At 45.3% G+C, this 18485-nt stretch overlaps 2 protein-coding genes and 1 pseudogene across 2 annotated transcripts; 1 reads left to right on the top strand and 2 right to left on the bottom strand.

Annotated features, from left to right (window-relative positions):
* Nucleotides 1-3436: 3436 nt before the first annotated feature.
* LOC127192070 (peptidyl-prolyl cis-trans isomerase NIMA-interacting 4-like) lies at nucleotides 3437-3848 on the top strand (annotated as a pseudogene).
* Nucleotides 3849-6937: 3089 nt separating this feature from the next.
* Nucleotides 6938-7324, bottom strand: LOC127192068 (ATP synthase F(0) complex subunit C1, mitochondrial-like). Its single transcript, XM_051149404.1, has one exon. It carries the CDS (start codon nucleotides 7322-7324, stop codon nucleotides 6938-6940), a length of 387 nt encoding a protein of 128 aa, XP_051005361.1.
* A 1967-nt stretch (nucleotides 7325-9291) lies between these two features.
* Nucleotides 9292-18204, bottom strand: LOC127192383 (zinc finger protein 175-like). The gene is made up of 4 exons (XM_051149668.1): nucleotides 18133-18204; nucleotides 16997-17123; nucleotides 16198-16296; nucleotides 9292-10904 (listed from the first exon to the last, which is right to left on the bottom strand). Exons 1-4 carry the CDS (start codon nucleotides 18202-18204, stop codon nucleotides 9292-9294), a joined length of 1911 nt encoding a protein of 636 aa, XP_051005625.1.
* Between the last annotated feature and the right edge of the window lie 281 nt (nucleotides 18205-18485).

Raw genomic sequence — 18485 nt, 5'->3', positions numbered from 1 at the left:
CAGTATGTAAGGTCTCTCGGCCTGATTTAAAACCGCACTCAGTCAGGAGGCATCACTTAAGGGTTTCCCTGGTCAGAGCAACGAGAAGGCGTCTTGTAAATTCTCTCTCTGGTGTGTGCTAAGTGCTGACTTCCTACAATCAGTGCACACAAAGGGTTTCTCTTAAGTGTCAATTCAGTGATGGACATTTTGCAAGCCCATCTAGAAATACAAGTGTACATCAAAGCAAAGGTTTTCCTAGACTCGTTACATTCACAGAGGCTGTCTCTGCTCAGTATTTTCTTATTGAGGAAGGTATCAGGACTCACGCGTGGCATCTGGTTTTGCTGATCTCTCCTTGTCAAACAGAATGCCGCCAACCACATCTCTTGTAACTTCACTTGCTGTTGTCATCCTGAACCTTCCTGTGATGAGATGGCAAGCCCAGATTCCTTTCGTGGGCAGAGAAAGAAAATAAAGGAATAGTCACAATAACAGGATGGAGAAGGAATCAGACAGAGAAATCTGAGTCAGATACTAACAATGCTGATGATGCTAAGAATGAGTAGAGGATCCCACAGCCCATACGGTATGTCACACACTCAACTTTATAGCACCCAGCAAATGTCGGGCAACTGTGGCACGGAGATGCCAACTATGGCAACTATTCCCACTCTCACTGTTTTAAAGATTAACAAACTGAAATATAGCTTGTTTCAGGGAGTGGCCAAAGGTCTATTTATTTATTTCCACTCTAGCATACTACAGGAAATAGCATTCTAGGATTGGTAAGTCCTCAGAAGACTGGGCACCTGCATAAAAGCTCTATTGGCTGCAGTCCAGTGTTTATGTCCTCTGTAAGCTTTACCTCTAGAATAGAAAAAGCATAAGCAATAAACAAATAAATAAATAAATAAATAAAAACGAGAATGGTTGTCTTCTCAGTTTTGGCCCAAACTGTAAATAAATCAGTTTTCCATTTTTATCTTCTTTATGCTATGTTTATCTTCCTGCGGGCCAGTGTTTGTCCCAGAGCCCGTGCTCCCAGCAGGGTTCCACTTACAGTCCCCAGCCAGAAAGTACTGCGGTTGTTATAATATTAATAAATAGGACTCCACGCAACATATTCAGTATATGGAGATTCACTGTAGAAGGGAGGAGAGAGAAGGAAGGGGAGAAGGGGCGCCCCAGGGGGACAGAGAGAAGAAAAGCCTAGGAAGTGACAGAGAGGGTAGGGGTGGCAGGTGGGTTATATTTCCGCACACCTGGTTCAGGTGATGACATAAGATGAAGGTGGTGACATAGGACGTAGTGAGGACCCTAAAGGCCCCTGAGGGTAGGCCAGTTGAATTGCCTGCACAACAACATTACAGCAGTTGGTCCCTTGCAGGCGTCAGCAACTCTGCTCTCCTGACCCCCACAGAACTGCCTCTTACTGCGTCCCCTCTGCAGCTACGTCAGCTGTCATTCAGCACAAATCCCCACTTCATGCTGCGCCCCAGAGAGCTCCTCACAAGGCATTCGGGGGAGGAGGAGACATGAATTCCGCCCATGGGTGCTAGAGAACCCCTCCGTGTCTAGACAGTGACATCAATATAAAAGCCTCAGAGTAACTAAACGGAAATGGGCACTCCTGCCACTTCTGGCTTCCGGTCCACTTGCATCGGGCTTTCTCCCGAGGCGACGACAATGTTCACAAGCCCTCTAACACTAGTTATGATGTGGCAGGACTTAGGATGATTCCTGGTACCTCAGGGAGTGTCATGGGGGCGCTCATAGGATCTTGATATTGGAGGACCGAGTAAAGAGTTTTCACTAAGTACAACTAAGGAAGGGATGCGGAAAATTACAGGAAAAATCTGCTGTACCACACCGACAGGCCATTTTTTAGTATTGTGCACATTAACTTATTTCTAACTTAAACTGACATCGCATATTTTCAGTATTACTTTTCTGCTTAGGTTTTTGGAAGAAATCATCCTCTTCTAGTTTCCTCCTTTCTGTAATTATGGACTCCTAGACCCACATTGCCTGTTTTCTGAAAAATACCGTCTGCACGTATTTTTTTTTTTCCTTAAAAAAAAAAAAAGTATATGTGTGAGTGTAGGCCATCGTTAAGGCTTCTAAGAAGGCCAGACAAGGGCGCTGGATTCCTTGGAACTGGAGTTACAGGTGGCTGTGAGCTGTCCCAAGTAGTGTTTGCTGCGGATAGCGCAGCTCGGTCCGTGGAACAAGGCTGGCAGTTGGCAATGTGATGTTCAGCAGGGGAGGCTGCAAAGTGTTGCCAACGGCCTTGTATGAGAAAGACGCATCCTGCATCTAAGAGCTCGCTTACCTTTGACACGCGCACAGAAGGAAGTCGTCTGTACAACAGACACTTGGGCCTGGAAGCTCAGGGAGTGTGCTGCTTCTTCTGATGCTTGGGCTCCTTGGGGTTCCACACATTTGTCTTCGTCTTCCCTGGTGAAACTCACCACTGGATACACCCTGGATCCTTAGAGCTTCTCAAACACTCTTTGGGTCCCCAGCTTCCCCCGGGAAAAAACCACATTGCTGACCCCAAGTCTTGGTTTTATGGACCTAACTCCACTAAGGATCCAGAGTGCAAAATAGAAATGGAAGGAGGAACATTTGAAATTCTTTCTGCAAAGGCACTATTATCCCATACTAAAACCACAAGAGACTCAACAGCAAAGAAAGAACATTATAGACCAATACCCCTTATGAACACAGACACAAAAATTCTCAATAAGACAATTGTTAAAATGAATTCAAAGACATATCAAAAAGATTGTCCACTATGGTCAAGTAGGCTTCATCCCAGAGAAGCAGGAATGGGTCAGCATACTTAAATCAATAAATGTAACCCAACACAAACAAATTTAAGAAAAAAAAGCCCGCACAGAAAATCATCAAAATAGATGCAGAAATTTCCTTTGACAACATTCTTTCATGATAAAATCCTGGAGAGTCTGGGGGAGATAAAAGATAGAAAACCACAGCCAACATCTCCTTAAACAGAGAGAAAAGTCAAAGCATTTTCACTGAAATCAGGAACAGGACAATGTCTACACTCTCTCCAGATGTATTCAAATGATACCTGAATTTTTAGCTAGAATAAGACAACTGAAGACCAAAAGGCTACAAATAAGAAAGAAAGAAATCAAGGGCTGGAGAGATGGCTCATCAGTTACGAGCACTGTCTGCTCCTCCAGAGGTCCTGAGTTCAATTCCCAGCAACTACATGGTACTCCTCAATCATCTATACTGGGATCTGATGCCCTCTTCTGGTGGGCCGTTGTACATGCAGATACAGCACTCATATATAAAATAAATAAATCCTTTAAAAAAAAAAATCAGCTGGTTGTGGTGGCACACGTCAATAGGATTTGCTGAAGGAGGCGAGGCAGGAGGATCACAAGTTCGAGGCCAGCCTGGGCTACACATTTTGAGAATTCAACGGCAAGCTTAAGAAATGCCACTGAAGGGGAAAAGTGGTTCTGAAAAGGGGGGAAAGGAGGTGCAGCCTCTGGGAGCAACAGTGCTGACAAGAAGCCTCAAGGCCCAAAGGTGGTGGCAGCGCTGTAAAGGTCAGACATATTCTATGTGAAAAACACAGCAAAATCATGGAAGCCATGGAAAGGGTAAAGTCTGGAATGAGATTCAGTGAAGTGGCCTCACAAGACAGTGAAGATAGAGCCAGGCAAGGGGGTGACCTGGGTTGGATGATCAGACAGTCCATGGTGGGACCATTTCAAGAAGTGGCATTTGCCTTGCTTGTAAGTGGGATGGAGGAGCCTGTGTCCATGGACCCACCAGTTAAGACAAAATTTGGGTATCATATTATTATGGTTGAAGGAAGAAAATAAAAATCATGTGAAAGACTGAAAAAAGAAAAGCATCCTTATTTGCGGATGACATGATTTTATACATAAAACCCTGAACATTTGACCAGCAAACTTTTACAGCTGACAAACACTTATAGAAAACTAACAGGATAAAAAATTAACACTCAAAAAACCAGTAGCTTTTCTATACACAAATGACAAATATACGTGAGAAAGAAAACAGGGAAACAAAATTACTTCAAGCAAGCAAGCAAGCAAACAGCTTACTTGAGATAACTCAAAGACTTGTATAATAAAAAACTTCAAGACATTGAAGAAAGAAATTTAAAAAGATATCAGAAGATGAAAAGATTGCTCACGCTCATGGATCAGTAAGATAAATATTATGAAGATGGCCATCTTACCAAAAGCAATGTGCAGATTCAACACAATCCCCCGCCAACACAAGTCTTCACAAAACAGAAAAAACAATCTTAAACTTCACATGGTTGCACCAAAAAACGAAACGAAGACAACACACAGGAGAACTAACAGTCCTGAATAATAAAAGAATTGCTGGAGGGATCACTATCCCATATTTCAAGTTGTACTATAGAGCTAGTAATAAAAACAGCATGGTATTGGCATGAAAACGGACATGTTGATCAATGGAATTGAACTGAAGACCCAGATATAATTAATTCCCCACATACATAGACTCCTGATTTTTGACAAGTCAAAAACAGACTTTGGAGATAAGACAGCATCTCCAACAAATGGTGGTGGTCAACCTGGGCAGCTTCATGTAGAAGAATGAAAAGAGATCTGTACCTCTTACCCTGCATAAAACTCCAAGTGGGTCAAGTGCCTCAACATAAACCAGATGAACTGAATTTGATGGAAGAGAAAGTGAGGACTTGTTGTGAACCCATCGGCCCAGGACTTTCCAAACAGAACACTGTTAACACAGGACCTCATGAAATGAAAAAAAAAAAAAAAAAAAAAAAACCAAAACTTCTGTACAGCTAAGGACAGTCATATGGACAAAGGAGAAGCCTATAAAATGGGAAAAAGTTTACCAATCATATGTCTAACAGAGGGTTAGTATCTAAAATACACAAAGAACAACAATAAATAATAATCAAGAAAACAAATAACTTGATGGGTGGTTGCTGCTCCTGCAGAGGACCCAAGTTTAGTTCCCAGTATCCACATGGTAGCTTTCAAGCATCTATCTGTAATTCCAGTTCCAGATCTGATGCCTCCTTGTGGCCATTGTGCCTGTACACGCATGCAGCAAACACTCATACAACATGAACGATGACAGTGATCTCCAGTGAAGTGGTTTTCACTTCCCGAGATGTGAACAAATGTCACTTTATCCCAGATATGGGACTGATGACAGATTAAAGTAACAATTCCACCAAAGTCCAACTCATCGGAGCAATGAGTTAATGGGCTAACTGGAGTATGAATGGTAGATTACTTAGAAAGACCTGCACAGCTCAAAGGCAGCTGCATCAACACAAAGTCCATGCCAGCATGGGTGATGCCTAAATCCCTGGAGCTCTCTATACAACTTGCAGGCAGCTTTATGATCAGAGACCCTCTTATGCCCAGCAGTAATTACTACTTTATAAACTGGATGAGAGGCCTTTATAACTCTTACATTTCAGTAACTTCCTGAGACATGTGAGTTGTTTGCTTCTGGAATCTTTTAAAAGTTTTATTATTTTAAATTATGTGTATGTGTTGGTGGGGGTATGTTGGGATGATCCACAAATATTTTATTTACCAGCTGTGAAAAAGTGTCCCTGTTTTAAATTTTTAATTGAGCCAATACTAGGCTAGCAGAATGTATGAATGTTTGCCACTTCCTCACCTGCTCAAAAAAGAAAGACAAGCTGCTGTGGGGAAGGTCACATAGCCTCCAGAGCCAACTGGTTGAAAAAGGAGTGTGGCTTTTTGCATAATAAAGGGCTGGAGGCATGGAGCCAGAGCCCAAAGACTCTTTAGAAGGTCCAGACCTCAAAAGAAAAATTCTCAAGTTCACATGGGAAAACAAAAAACCCAGAATAGCTAAAACAAACCTGAACAATAAAGCAACTCCTGGAGGTTTCTCCATCCCTGATTTCAAGCTGTACTACAGAGCAACAGTAATAAAAACTGCATGGTACTGGCATAGAAACAGACTATGAATCAATGGAATCAAATTGAAGATCCAGAAATAAATCCACACACCTAAGGACACTTGATTTTTGACAAAGAAGCTGAAATCATACAATGGAAAAATGATAGCATCTTCAACAAATGGTGCTGATCTAACTGGATGTCCACACCTACAAAAATGCAAATTGGTCCATATTTATCGCCATGCACAAAACTCAAGTCCAAGTGGACCAAAAACCTCAACATAAAACCAGATACACTAAATCTATTAAAAGAAGAATTGGGGGAAAGCCTTGAACTCATTGGCACAGAAGACATCTTCCTGAACACCAATGGCTCAGGCTCTGAGATCAACAATTAATAAATGGGACCCTTTGAAACTGAAAAGCCTCTGGAAGGCAAAGGACACTGTCAAGAACAAAACACAGCCTACAGATTGGGACAAGATCTTCACCAACCGACAAGGGCTAATATCCAAAATATATAAAGAACTCAAGAAATTAAATATCACCAAACCAAATAATCCAATTAGCAAATGGGGTGCAAAGCTAAACAGAGAATTCTCAACGAGGAATCTCCAGTGTCCGAGAAACAGTTAAAGAAATCCTCAACATCATTAGTCATCAGAGAAATGCAAATCAAAACAAGTCTGAAAGTCCATCTTACATTTGTCAGAATGGCTAAGATAAAAACTCAAGTGATAGCACATGCTGGCAAAGATGCAGAGAAAGGGGAACACTCCTCCATTGCTGGTGGGAGTGAAAACTTGTACAACCACTTTGGAAATGAAGCTGGAGGATTCTCAGAAAATTGGGAATAGCTCTACCTCAAATCTGAGTCATACCACTCCTGGGCGTACACCCAAAAGATGCTCTATCATAAAAGGACATTTGCTCAACTATGTTCATAGCAACTGGCATGGAGTCGGAGCAGCAGAGACAGCTGGATGACTCCATGGAGCCTCACATGGCGAAGAGGACAAGGAAGGTGGCCATCAAACAGAAGAGCCACATGGCCTCAGACAGGGCAAAGCCCAGGATGGTGTAGGAGAAGAGCTGCTGCTTGAGAGATGGGTTCCTGGCATAGCCAATAATCAAGCTCCCAAACACTCTTCCAATGCCAGCCCCCGATCCAGCCACACCAACTGTGGTGGCCCCAGCACCAATGCATTTGGCTGCTGTGTCAATGTCCCGGGAAATAACACTGGTCTGGAATTCCCGTCCGGCCACCTGCAGAGGGGAGCTGCTGCAGGAAGGCTGTTTAGATGGGGCCTCTGGTCTACTCAGGAGGGAGGAAGAACAGGAGCGGATCAGAACTGGAGAAACGAGCAGTGCCTTGGTAGTCTGCATTGTTCAATCTCCCAGCCTTAGCCCTTGCTTGGTCTCAGCACTCAGCTCCCCTACCCACATGTCGGGGCTCTCTCCACTCCCCCTACTCAGCTATTTAAAACAAATCTTGAAATCTGCAGACAAATGGGTGGAACTAGAAAAGATCATCCTAGCCGGGTGATGGTGGCGTACATCTTTAATCCCAGCACTTGGGAGGCAAAGGCAGGCGGGTCACTGTGAGTTCGAGGCCAACCTGGTCTACAAAGTGAGTCCAGGACAGTCAAGGCTACACAGAGAAACCCTGTCTCGAAACACCAGACCCAGAAAGACACATATGGTATATAGTCATTTATAAGCAGTTATTAGCCATACAGTACAGGATAACCACACTACAATTCAGAGCCATATAAGTTAAGTAACAAAGAGGGCCCAAAGGAGGATGCTTAAATATCACTGAGAAGGGGAAACAGAATAGACAGAGGAAGTGACTGGAGAGGGAACAGGATAGGAGAGGGCGTGCTGTGGGAAATGGTGGTGGGGATCTGATGTGGGCAGATTGGGGCGGGGGACGAGGGGCGCTGGAAGACAGAGGGCTTGCAGACAGAAGAGAAACTGTGGCCTGGGGCACCTCTGAGACAGGCTGGAAACCGACGACAGGGTTGGCTCCTGGTAGGTTTTGGGGGTGACTCTAGCTGAGACCCCTACTATCAGCAGACAGGACTCTCAGTAGAGGGAGAGGAACACCAACCCACCCACAAAAACCTTGACTCAAAATTTACCTTGCCTACAAGATGCGCAGGGATAAAGAAAGAGCAGAGATTGAGGGAATGTCTAACCAATGCCTAGCCACACCATGTAAGGGAGCCAACCCCTGACACTACTAATGATTACTCTGCTATGCTTGCAGACAGGTGCCTAGCATTGCTGTCTCGGAGAGGTCCTATCCAGCAATGGATGGAAACAGATGCTTAGACTCAGAGCCAAATACTGGGCAGACAGCAGAGAGCCATGTGGAAGCCTGAGGAGACAGAAGGACACGGAGGGAACAGGAACACTACAAGAAGTCCAACAGAGCCAACTACCTTGAGCCCAGGGGGGTCTTGCAGAGACTGAAAACACCAAGGACCATGGATGGACTGGACACTGGACCTACACACATATACCCGATGGGCAGCTTGGTTGGTCTTCATGTGGGTCACCTAGTAAGGGGAGCGGAGGCTGTCTCTGACAAGGACGGTCTTGCATGCTTTTCGGTCACTTCTTCTTCTTGGTGAGGCTGCCTTGCCAGGTACTGTGGTAGAGGATGTATTCAGTCCTGATGTGATTTGATGTGCTGGGGTGGATAGGTGGAGGGGGTTTCCCCTTTTATGAGGGGGCGAGGGGACAAACGAGAAAGAGGGAGGGAGGGTAGGACCAGGAGGAGATGAAAGAGGGGGCTATAACTGAATTATAAAGCGAATAAATAAATCAATCAACCGATTCCCTAAGTGGGGCTTTGGTGGATTACTTGGAAGGAAGTAGATACTTGTCTTCTCAAGAAGACGGTTTTCACAGTACACAGGAACACCCACAAACAACGGCAATGCATGAATGTGGATTTGTAGTTCTTACAAATTCTTTATTCTTTTCCTCAGGTATAATAATTTGTGTATTTAAAATAAGCAATGCATAGCTATAATTAGGCCTCTTTAATTAAGTTAAAAACCATGGATAAGGAATTGACTTTGTGGTAAAGCATTTGATATGATCACAGTATGCACACACTGTCGGGTAAGGTGTACGGGAAGCTGACTTACGTTTGAAGGACTTTCTGCATTCAAAGCCCACTTTAGGTCTCTCTGCATAGGATAAAATAGACTAGCCTTCAGCTGTTAAAATCTTCCCCAGTCAAGTACTGATACTGTCTCCCTTCTGGTTCAGTTTGATGGTGTGCCTTTAGCTGATGTGCACGACAGAAACAGTCGTGTGCGTGCGCACACACAGCGCTCCTAAGGATTCTCATGGGTGTGAGTGTGTTGGTGAGAGGACAGCTGTGACTTGCGCAGGAAACCTTTCCCACATTTGTGACAGATAAAAGGTTTTTCACTACTGTGAGTTCTACGGTGCACTTGCAAAGAAGATCTGCCACTAAAAGCTTTCCCACACTCAACGCACACATACGGCTTCTCCCCTGTGTGGATTCTTTGGTGCTCAGTCAGCTGGGCTTTAGAGGACATGGCTTTGCCACAGTAGCCGCATGCGTAAGGCCTCTCCCCGGTGTGAATTCTCTGATGTGTGCTGAGAACTGAACTGTGGCTGAAGGCCTTCCCACAATCAGAGCACACGTACGGTTTCTCGCCAGTGTGTATCCGGTTATGCACTGTGAGGTGGGATTTTCTTCTGAAAGACTTGCCACAGTCAAAGCATTTGTAAGGCTTCTCACCGGTGTGAATCCGATGGTGCACAGGCAGGTGAGATTTGTTACTGAACAGCTTCCCACAGTCACTGCACTCGTAAGGCTTCTCCCCAGTGTGGAACCGACTATGCTTCTTCAGATCTGACGCATACACAAACAGTTTGCCACACTGGCTGCACGTGTAAGGCTTCTCCCCAGTGTGAATCCTCTGGTGTGTGGTGAGAACAGACTTCTGGCTAAAGGCCTTCCCACAGTCAGAACACACGTAAGGTCTCTCACCTGTGTGTATCCGAAGATGCACCTTTAGGTGGGATGCGTAACTGAACGACTTCCCACAGTCTCGGCATCCGTAAGGCTTCCCCTCCGTGTGAGTTTCCTGACGCGCCTGCAGGTTGGACGCATTAGGAAGCAATTTCCGACAGTCAGGACATTCGTAAGGTGTCTCTCCTCTGTTTGTTCCTGGACGAAAAATCAACTCAGGCTTCGGAAGGAAGGATTTCCCACACATGTGACAAATAAAAGGTGTCTCTATAGCGTCTGGTATTTGCTGCTGATACAAAGCTGAGTTAGCAGTGAGGGCCGTCCCATATGTGCTATATTCAACTGGTGTGGCCTGAGAAAGAATGTCCCGCTGTGTAAGGAGATGCTTGCGGCTGGGAATAAACTGGTTACCTTCACACGCTTTCTCCCCTTGGTTATGAGCTGTACAGACAGCATTAGAAAGGCCTTGTGTGAAGCACTGACCAGATTCAACAATGCCATCAGGCTGCTTTGTGGCACTGCTTTGACACTCACTGTTTGCTTGAAGGTTAGGCTGCAAAGCCTTTTCAAATGGGCACCATCTCGGAGATCTCTTCTGTGTAGAAATGAGGTGGGGGCCTGAGGGAATGGCTTCCCCAGTTGCTGCCCATTCATAACTACTGTCTGTGAGCAGCACTTGCTGGTTGAAGAAAGCACCAGGACTCAAGGGTGGGATCTGCTGCTGCTGATCTGTCTTTCTAGGGTCACCGTCCCGCCACTGCTCCTCTACAATGGAACAATATGAACCACGCCCAGTGGTTGCTCTTGATGCATCATTTGGAAAAGCAGCTTTCGCACAAATCTGGTGTGCTGAGTCCTGCTCTGATTCGCCTGCTGAGACAAGAGAAGAAGAAACAGACACAGTGAGCATGGTGGAGGAGGAGTCAGAGTCGGACACAAAGAAATCTGTGTCAGACAGGAATGACGCTGCTGATGGTGATAATGGCGACAAATGCTATCGTGACCCTTACAATATGCCACACACGTGTGTAGTACAGCCCTAGTCAGCTGCCAGGCAACTGTCTGCAGCGGAGGCATAAATTCATTTAATCCCCACAGTCATCCCACACTGCACCTTTACTTCTTGCTTTCCTTATGAGGAAACAGAAGCACCAGTCAGTGGCCAAGATCACCTAGACATCTTATTGGGAAATTTGGTTTGGTAAAAGGTGACCAACTTATGCAAGAGGTCTAGTGATATAGAAGGGTAACTAGGGCTGGAGAGATGGCTCAGGGGTTAAGAGCACTGTCTGTTCTTCCAAAGGTCCTGAGTTCAATTCCCAGCAACCGCATGGTGGCTCACAACCATCTACAATGAGATCTGGTGCCCTCTTCTGGTGTGCAGGCACACATTCAGGCAGATACTGTATAAATAATAAGTAAATAAATATTATTTTTTTAAAAAAAAGGATAAGTAAGGGAGAACAGACATGGCTACCACTGGCACATGCAATGGACAGCCAAGGTCAGAAGAAAGGGATGGACACAGGACTCCATTTCTCTAGAGAGAGCCTCTGACCGTCCTTACCCAGTTAAGGCTTTTTTGGTTACATTTTTTTTTCTTTCCCTCTATAAGGATTAACTAAAGACTTCACCCATGTTCAGCAAGCCCTCACTCCCGAGCTTACACCCCAAATCTTTATTTATTGTTTTGTATCTTATTTATCTCCTTGATGTGTTTGTGTGTGTAGTCATGTGTGTGGACCTGCTTACTCATGCATGTGGAGGTTAAACACTGGGCGTCGCCTTCAATCACTTCCAACCTTACTTCTTGAGACGAGGTCTGTCACTGAGTCTGGAATTCACCAATTCAGCTAGACTGCCTGCTAGAAAGCCCCAGGGGTCCCCTTGTCCCTGCAGCCCAGCACCCAAGATGACAGGAGTGAGCCACTACGCTCAGCTTTTTCCATCTGAGTGTTCAGAGGCTGAACCCGAAAGTTCTCATACATGCAAGGTGAGCCCTTTACCAACTGAGCCACCTGCCCAGCCTCCCAAATTTTTGCAGTTTTGACGCGTGTGTGTTTTGTATGTGTCTCTGTGTATGGGCATGTTGGCCTGTGTGCCTATGCCACTTGTGGAGGCAAGAGGTGGGCTTGTGTCTTTCTTATGGTTCTCCACCTTACAGTGCATGTGCCCGTGGGAGCCAGAGATCAACTTCAGGTGTCTTTCTCTACTGCTATTTATTCTATCTTAATTTGAGATAGGCATCTCACCGAGTTCACTATTCAACTGGACTGGCAAACACGTTACTCACCAGCTGCAATCACAAGTTTCTTTTTTTTTTTTTTTTTTTTTTGAAGACTTATTCATTTATTATTATTACATATACAGTGCTCTGCCTGCATATGCACCTTCATGCCAGAAGAGGGCACCAAATCTCATTATAGATGGTTGTGAGCCACCATGTGGTTGCTGGGAATTGAACTCATGACCTCCGGTAGAGATGTCAGTGCTCTTAACCTCTGAGCCATCTCTCTCTCCGGCCCCGCAACCACAAGTTCTTAAATAGAAACTTTATACACTGCTGTCTTCACTTCTTTTGACATTATATGGTCAATCCTTCAGCATCCATCTGGAATATTATAAACTTTGCACCACAGAGATTCTGAAAAGCTTCTACATAAATAGCCAATATTGGGCTAAAAAAGATGGCTCATTACTGCTCTTACAAAAGACCCCGAGTTTGGTTCCCAGCACCCCCAAGACCACTCAACCATCTGCAATTCCAGTTCCAGGGGATTAAACACTCTTACAGCTCTGCAAGCACCAGGCTCACACGTGGCACGCAGGTACCCACGCAGGCAAAACACTCATACACATAATATAAAAATAAATGCATCTTTAAATAAATTGTAATTTTCCAATATAGCTCAAGAACACCAACATAAAAATACTCCTAATTCTAAGCATTTCCCCACAGCCTCTTACCTCAGAGGTTCTCAGTCTGCGAGTCAGGACCTTTGGGGGTGCTGAATGACCCTTCCACCCAGGGGCAGCATATGAAACATCTCACATATCAGATATTTACATTACAATTTATAACAATAGCAAAGTTATAGTTAAGAAGCAGCAACGAAAATAACCGTATGGCCGGGGTCACCAGAACGTGAGGAGCTGTGTTAAAGCGCCGCAGCATCAGGGTGGCCGGGAACCGCTGCTCTAAGTCGACTAAGGCTGCTTGGTTTGGTCCTTTACTCCAATACAGACAGGACAAAGGCTCTAAGGGTACTTCCCTGACCCGCATGCGGTTATTCCACACTGTCCATGACAACCGGATTCCCTCCAGTTACTTTAGCAGACAAAAAATAAACAAACAAACAAAAAACCCAAAACCTTAGCAGACAATGAAAACTCTAAAATAGGAGAAAAGTTTTATTTGCTGAAACTGCTGTCCACAGGACTTAACTCTGTCGAAACAACAACCACCAGAGAAGACAGTCTAATCAATAGATTATATGCAATCAGGAACACCAGCAGAGCGCACACTAACAGAGACCTGTGACTGAGGCTCGGAGCACACGTGAGGAAAACACTTGGACATTTACAGATTGGTAATATATGGCCACTGAGAGAGCTGGTGAATTCAGTATCATACAAAATAATTGAATAGTATTGAAACAGGAAGAAAAAGGAAAAAAAAAATGTTTGCTGTTAAAAAAAAAAAAAAGAAAGAAAGAAACCCGCCAGGTGTGGTGGCGCAGGCCTTTAATCCCAGCACTTGGGAGGCAGAGGCAGGTGGATCGCTGTGAGTTCGAGGCCAGCCTGGTCTACAAAGCGAGTCCAGGACAGCCAAGGCTACACAGAGAGAGAGAGAGACCCTGTCTCAAACAAACAAACAAACAAAAACCAAAAACCAATATTAACTGAATTCCTATGTGAAACCCACAAATCTCATCAGAAACAAACAGTCTGAATAAGGAAAGAAGCATTTAGTTTGTACTGATCTCAGTGGAATGAAGAAACAGTCATTTGGCTGCACACTACAGAATAAAATGAGCAGGAACGATGAAGTAATAAACTCAAGAGCAAGTAGAGAAGAGCCATGAGTCCAAAATGTCTCATAATGAAAACACTCTCTAACTTGAATGAGGATGATCCTGGCTTTTCATGTCTCAAAAACAAGGAAGGGGTCATTCCTTCCCAGGGCCAGTCCTCTCCACAACCAGATCGGGCGGCAGGTTTACCATAAACAGAGACCGTAGACGCTAACACAGGCACTGTCGCTGCTCAAATGTGAGACCTGGCCCGGTTCCATTTCTGTTGCTGTGATAAAACACCCTGACAAAAAGCAATGTAGGGGGAAAAGGACTTATTTTAGCTTTCCATTCTGGGTTAGAGCCTACCATTCCAGAGCGTTAGGGTGGAGGGAAATGGAGGCAACTGACCACAGAGCACACACACCCCTACTGCTCAGCTCCCTTTCTGTAGTCCTACACAATCTGTGACCCAACTCCAGGGCACAGCACTGCCCACACAGCTGGGTCTTCCCACGTCAATAAACGCGACCAGTACAATTCCCAGTAGACAACCTCTCATTAAGACTCTTTCCAGGTGGTTCTGCTTTGTATCAAGTTGACAAAGCCAAACACAGGAGAGCCAAGTGGTCAGCATGGAATGGCTCTAACAGGCGAATCCTGCGAGGCGCTAGGCGGGGCCCACAAGTCGGCTCCTTTGGGCAAAGGTATTTGAAATCAAGCTTGGTCTCTAGGAGAGAACTGACTCCCTGCAGGTTGTTCTCAGCCCTTCACAGGGGTGGGCGGCGTGGGCACACCAGGGACATAAATATACACGTAACTATAGTAAGAAATGATGACATGGGAACATAAAACAGGAATATGGTGCTGCCACAATCAGGACACAAAAGACCTACGATGAAAAAGGACCCTAGTCAAGAGATAAATAAATGGGGCGAAAGAACTAGAAGACCACAAAACGATAAAACACAAAACAGATAATATATGTAGGCATAAGGCTATTGTGTATTCAAATGCTAATTTCTGTACCCCCATATCGGGTTTCAAGCCTTGTTCTGAAAATCTCCTGTCTCAACGCTGTATAAACTCTGCTCCCCAATTGTCCCCTAATATGCCAATAAAGCAGCTTACAGCCAATCACTGAGCAGAGGAAACAGAGGGCTGGACTTCCTGCCAGCAAGGGAGGAGGAGCTAGAGAAAGGAGAGGGAATTCAGCTGTGGGAGAGTCCAGAAGATAGAAAGAGGAGCTGGAGCAGGAAGACAATGAAGTGCAAGCATCTCTGGGATGTCTGCTGTGAAGATGCCAAATTAGCATAGGGGGTGAAAAATAGGGTAATAGCTGCTCAGTTCTTGTGCTGTGAAGCTTGTTTAAATAATATAATAGAGTCTCAATCATTTGTGTGATAGGTGGATTAAGAGAGAAACTGAGAGCCGGGCTTGGTGGCGCACGCCTTTAATCCCAGCACTTGGGAAGCAGAGGCAGGTGGATCACTGTGAGTTCGAGGCTAGCCTGGTCTACAAAGTGGGTCCAGGACAGGCAAGGCTACACAGAGAAACCCCGTCTCAAAAAACAAAAACAAACAAAACCAAAAAAGAGAGAGGAACTGAGAAACAAATACAGTTTTATAAAAATAACTTTAACATTTTGGCACCCAGCCTACAAATACATACATAGAAAATCTAGTTACGTAACATATATAAGGATACACTCTAAATAATTATTAAAAGATATCACAGGGGGCCTGGATAGCTCAGAGGTTAAGAGTTCCTACTGTTTGTCCAGAGGACTCACGTTCAGTTCCCAGCACCCACATGGGTGCTCATAACCACCTGTAACTCTAGCACTCTGGGTCTCTTCCAACACATTCTCACAAGATAAAGAGGAAAACATATATATTTTTTTTTACTCATTACAGAAGCAATTCATTGATGAAGTTGACAATTAGGATGTGCAAACAGAAATCCACATGTGGTTTCCGTTTCATAATTTCGAAACACGGACTGTGATTTTGTACAGACCATCAGAAGGAAACTCAAGCAGATTTTTTCTACATGGATATTAACCCAGTAACCACCTTACTGTCCCTCCTACATACTCATAACAAAATGCAGTATGGTGTTTAGTATGCAAACTGGGAGCCGAAGACAATGTAGGTACCCACTACTGGAGCAGGTGAGTAAGTCACCTGTCAACTATCTACTTCCACCTGGTAATAGTCACTCACCTGTCAGGCACTGACACCCCTGATGTGGGACACCAACCTCTCCCATCTGTGCATCCTTTACTTTCTCCATCTTGAGGATGACCTTTGGCCTGGGGCACCCTGTGAATTGGAAGAATACTGGATTTTTGTGCTGTTGGCGGTTGGTCTGGTGCTATGTATTCTAATGCTAATTACTGGCCCCCCAAGATCTGGCACCGCCCAGAGCAGCATGTTCTCACGTGCACCTGTCCTTGTTGTGTAAACTTTGCTCTACCTAATTTAAAATTGATTGGTTAATAAGAAATGCTGAAGCTTGCGACTTGGCAGGAGAGCTGGAGGCTAGGAGAGAGAAGACAGGGGGAAGGACAAGAGGATGGATGAGGAAGCCGTGCGTGGCCTGGTGGAGCGGATTCTGCCCAGAAAGGATGACTTACTGACAAGTAACTGGGGTTGTGGCGCTGAGAAATTGCTGACTAGCTTACAGGGTTGAAATCTGCCCAGCTCCAATGCTTTAAGCTTGTAAAATAAACCATCGTCTGTGTCAATTATTTCGGAAGCTAGCTGGTTAAAGAAAATTGTTGCTTCATTAGCCTCTTAGAGTATGAATCAACCTTCTTGCGTTGTAGAGGGTGTATCCAGTGACCTCTATGCTGGCTAACTGCCAAGTTCAACATTAAGTACTGTATAAAAAGTAACACATAAAAGGTGCCCAATAGGAGCGAACAAGGAAAAGAAAGAAATCACGACAGACTTCTGACATTCCACCAAGTTCTGTAAGCCTACGAGGCCCATCCTGGATCCGCAGGCCAGCTGTGCTCACCCACTGCCAACAGGTGGCCGTAGATCTCCAGCATGACCTCCTGGTACAGGCGTCTCTGGGCGGGGTCCAGGTGCTGCCACTCCTCCTGGCTGAAGTCCACAGTCACATCCTCAAAGGACACCAGTCTCTGTAACAACATACTCACTGTGAATTATTCCCTGAAAGATACACTAAGTCGACGTGTTAGTGAATTTTAACCCCAGGATGTATCATAAAACATCCCACAAAAATACTGATTTCACATTTTACATTCAGGCATAAAGACAGCATATAAATAAATGTCTGGCCATGTATTGTACATGTGTCTCACTCACATGGAAGAGGACAGAATTTCTGCACTAAAATGAAGCAGACAGCGGCTATGAAGCCACATTATGCATGTCTAGCGCTGGGCAGGGATCCTGCGCTTCGAGGAACTCAGGCTGGTAAAACAGCCAACGAGAAGACTCAGCACGGGCCGAAAGGGAGCATTTTATAAATATGTACAAAGGAAACGTTGGGAAGGACCAATCAAGAAGCAGCTGGCCGTCATACTCCACAGAGCAATGAGATGCTTCAAGTAGGATGCAGAATCGTTTTCCAGAAAAGAGTGAGAGTGAAGGTGGAAAGGTAGGAAAAAATCCAGTGAATTTAGGGGACAACAGAGGGCTCTGAGCGAGGTCGAGACCTGTGTGTGTGTGTGGGGGGGGGCAATCAGCTGGACACAACTGGGTGGGGAACAATTTGGAGGTATAGTTTCCACAAATCAACCCCGCTGGGGAGGTCAGGGACACAACTGCCCAAATTTTGTTCATGCCTCTGGAGGCCGCTCCGCATCAGTGCTGGCATAATTAAACTAAAATAATCTCTCTGGTTCAGCAGCTAGCCTTGGATGCACCAACTTCTTTGCCCTGCCAGTCCTCTCTGCCTAGAATGAACAGAAACAGGACTCTCTCTGGGAGTCCCAGATGGACGGAAAACCCAAGAAGCAGCACAGTGAACACGTGATGAAAAGATGAGGAGATGCTGGGGTTTCAGCTGCCCGGGTTCCACTCTAGGCTGGAGGGCCAAGGCTAGCCCAGGAACAGAGCTGTGTGATACTTCCAGCGTCGACACACTAGTCCTGCAGAATGGAGGCGGGAGGGGCCACTCCTCACCTCACACGACTCATGCTGCTCCTCTGCTCCCAGTGTCCGGAGCTTCGGGCAGAAATCCATGTCAGCAGACATGTCGTCTGTGATCTCTACCCTAGGTCTCGGGTTTCCTCGGGATTCGGGTGAGCATGTGGAGCCTCTAGGTAGAGCTGACAGGCAGAACACAGCTTGCGCTAGGAATTCAGCAGCGGGGATGACTGGCCTGACCTGGCAATCTACAAAGACAGAGAAAGTCCTGGGAAGTCAATGGCTATGGGACACTCAGCCAGCATCTGCACATGAAGCTCTGAGGGCCCTAAGGGCCACTGTCATATATCGTACAGACACTGCTGAGTAGTGGACAAGGTTAAGAAAAG

Source organism: Acomys russatus, chromosome 7 (assembly GCF_903995435.1).
Source record: "Acomys russatus chromosome 7, mAcoRus1.1, whole genome shotgun sequence".
Taxonomy (NCBI): domain Eukaryota; kingdom Metazoa; phylum Chordata; class Mammalia; order Rodentia; family Muridae; genus Acomys; species Acomys russatus.
Note: the sequence above shows the minus strand (reverse complement) of the source record. Positions and strands in the feature narration are given on the sequence as shown.

Coding starts and splice junctions, on each gene's coding strand:
- LOC127192068 (XM_051149404.1), bottom strand. CDS start 7,324: ATGCAGACTACCAAGGCACTGCTCGTTTCTCCAGTTCTGATCCGCTCC.
- LOC127192383 (XM_051149668.1), bottom strand. CDS start 18,204: ATGTCTGCTGACATGGATTTCTGCCCGAAGCTCCGGACACTGGGAGCA. Junction 17,124..18,132: donor AGCAGCATGAGTCGTGTGAG/GTGAGGAGTGGC, acceptor ATGTTGTTACAG/AGACTGGTGTCCTTTGAGGA. Junction 16,297..16,996: donor CGGCCACCTGTTGGCAGTGG/GTGAGCACAGCT, acceptor TCCAATTCACAG/GGTGCCCCAGGCCAAAGGTC.